Source organism: Mandrillus leucophaeus, unplaced genomic scaffold (assembly GCF_000951045.1).
Source record: "Mandrillus leucophaeus isolate KB7577 unplaced genomic scaffold, Mleu.le_1.0 Scaffold395, whole genome shotgun sequence".
Lineage (NCBI taxonomy): Eukaryota > Metazoa > Chordata > Mammalia > Primates > Cercopithecidae > Mandrillus > Mandrillus leucophaeus.
In genome coordinates this window covers 2,109,752-2,112,497 of record NW_012104198.1, presented here as the reverse complement: position 1 = coordinate 2,112,497, position 2,746 = coordinate 2,109,752, and the positions used below count along the sequence as shown (strand labels likewise).

The following is a 2,746-nucleotide window of genomic DNA, read 5'->3' as shown; positions in this document are numbered from 1 at the left end:
TTTTTGAGACAGAGTATTGCTCTGTCACCCAGGCTGGAGTACAGTGGCGCGATCTCGGCTCACTGCAACCTCTGTCTCCTGGGTCCTGGTTCAAGCAATTCTCCTGCCTCAGCCTCCCTAATAAAATTTTTTAAAGTTAAAAAAAAAAGTAGGGATGGATGGCCAGAGAGAAGAGGGCTGGATGCCAACTGAAAGGAGCAATAGAAACAAAGACAGGAGAATAGAATGGGGTCCAGACCACCCTACCCTGATGTGCACCAGAAACAGATGGAGATGGGGGAACAAGACAGGGATCAGCAAGGGCCCCCAGGTGTCCTTTACCTGCTCCAGGGCAGCCAGGCTAGTCCTCAAGGCATTGTTCTCAGCCAAAAGCCCTTCCACTTGTTCCTGTGCATCTGCACTCTGGATGGATACCTGGCCCCATGCCCACAGCAGGTGAGAGTGGGTCCAGAACAGGGGGACAGGACCTACCCACAGCCAAGAAAGAAAGGACACATACACACACAAACACACACGAAGGCCTGGGGGAAGCAGGATCCCCTGGGACCTTGCCTGCCTATGTAGTACCCACTCAGGCTGCCCCCATCCTGAACCCCAGCTCCCTGAGCCCACCCAGTACAACATACCTGATCTTGTAGGGCCCGCAAAGCTGCCGCATGTTCCAGGCGTTCCCCTTGCCGCTGATCTCTCAGCTCTGCCAAGCTCTGTGGAGACCAGGGGAGCCCATTTTACACCTCAGCCTCTCCTGGGGTGCATACAACCATACAGACTCCCTCTTTGACCACCCGACAGCATGTTCCCAGCACCTGTGGGTCTCAGACTATCTAGCCAGCAGCAATCTCAGGTTCACCCAGATGCCAGGTCACTACCCTCAGGGGCTTAAGACACAGTCAGCCCCTCTATCCCAGCCTCCAAGATCTCAGGCACATCTAGTCTCCTGGCCATAGCTCCTGTGTGGTTCAAACTCACTCAGCTCCCATCCATAAGAGGTCTCATACTCACCCAGATTCCAGCTTGGGAGCTCCAAGATTCTCAGACACAGTCAGCCCCATGGATCTCAGATGTAGTCAGCACACAAGGATGACAGCTTCACCCAGCCTCCCAATCCCAGCCACCAGGGGTTTCAGACACACTCATCTCCTATGTCCCTATCTCCCAAGTGAGATCCACCCAAACTCATAGTCCCAGATCCTAGAGGTCTCAAACTCACAACCTCCTAATTTCCAGGTCCTGGTGAACTCTCAGACTGACTCCTTCACCTGTCACTCTGCTCCCCAGTCTCTTGGGATCTTCAGACCCAGCTAACCACCAGTTCCTGGGGGTCTCAGCTTTACCTAGACTCCTGTCTTAGACCCCATGTTCCCAGTTTCTAGGGACTTCAGAACCACAAGCCACCATATCCTCCATTCCAAGGGACCTCAGACTCACCTTTTCTAGAAGGAAACCCAGAGGCTTCAGAGTCATCCAGCCCCCCGTCCTCAGGAGCCTCAGACCCACCTAAACTTTTGCTCCAGCCCCTGGAGGTCTCAGACTGACCAGCTTTTTGTTCACAGCCCCCAAGGATCTCAGGACTACCTAGCCCATATGATCTCACTTCCTAGGTGTCTTAGGCCCAAGCCAGCGCCCAGATCCTGAGAGTCTCAAATGCACTCAGCCTTCAGCCCCAACTGTCTCACCCTTGAAAGTTGTACCCAGCCATGTCCTCAGCCCTTGGGAGTCCCAAATTTACTGATATCCCAGCCCCTAAAGGTCTTAAAGTCACCCAGCGCCCAGGGAGTTCAGACTTACCCCAATTCCTGGTCCTAGGCCCTAGTGACCACAGATTCATCCAGACTGTGGTCTCAAACCTCCAGGAGTTTCATATTTACACAAATTTATAGCACACAGCCCCCTAAGTCCTTAGCCCCCTGAGATCTTACACTCATGAAGACTCCTATAACAATTCCTAGGGCTCTCCATTTTCCTAGCTCCTGGGGTACCCTAGAATCCATTTCCAACACAGGAAATCTCAGACTCCCCAGCTAGCCTCCATGGACCTCAGACCTCTCCAGGCTCCCAGTCCTAGCCCCTACCCCAGGGATCTCAGAACCCAGCCCCCATCACCTGATTTGCAGCCTCAAGTTCCTGCTGCAGCTTCTGGGTTCGAGCCAACTGGGCTTTGTGATCAGCTTCCTTCCGTTGTTGTAATTCCTCAATCTTGTTCCTAGGGGTGATGGGGAGGGGGTGTGTTGGGCATGGCTTGAGGCCCGGTCTCCTAGCTCTGCCCCTGTAGTCTTCACTAGGCACTGTCCCAATTGTCCACCAATGCCTGCAAATCTGGCAGTTACCTGCTGTCATTAAATAGAGTCTCCTTTTCTGTCTGCAGACGGCAAAAACTGGGCACAGAAGGACAGATGTAGATGGGTCAGTTCCGTAAGTTAATTCCCCCTTCAGCCCCCAGTACCCCTAGGAAAAAGAAATTTACCTTTCTTGTTTCTTTTTCAGTTTCTCGGAGAGCTGGGGAGAGGGGTGCAGACAAGTGATAACATTGAGAATAATATAAAGACAAATATAAAATTAATAGACTTTTTTTTTTTTTTTTTTTAAGAGACAGGGTCTTGCTTTGTTACCCAAGCTGGAGTGCAGTGGCATGATCATAACTCCTTGCAGCCTGTTACTTTTTGTAACATTGCTAGCTGTTGATGCTACATGTCTGAATCCATAATTCATTAGCCATTGCAAAATTAATAGTTTTTTTTTTTTTTTT

At 51.1% G+C, this 2,746-nt stretch overlaps 1 protein-coding gene across 1 annotated transcript in view; it reads right to left on the bottom strand.

Moving 5' to 3' along the window:
• The window catches only part of GRIPAP1 (GRIP1 associated protein 1), a 28,612-nt gene that overhangs the window by 12,904 nt on the left and 12,962 nt on the right, over window positions 1–2,746 (bottom strand). The window contains exons 9-13 of the mRNA XM_011991385.1: window positions 2,465–2,496; window positions 2,328–2,375; window positions 2,104–2,203; window positions 627–704; window positions 322–414 (exon numbers count right to left, since the gene is read on the bottom strand). Of these exons, the coding sequence (XP_011846775.1) occupies window positions 322–414; window positions 627–704; window positions 2,104–2,203; window positions 2,328–2,375; window positions 2,465–2,496 (351 nt within the window). The remainder of the gene's footprint in view (window positions 1–321; window positions 415–626; window positions 705–2,103; window positions 2,204–2,327; window positions 2,376–2,464; window positions 2,497–2,746) is intronic.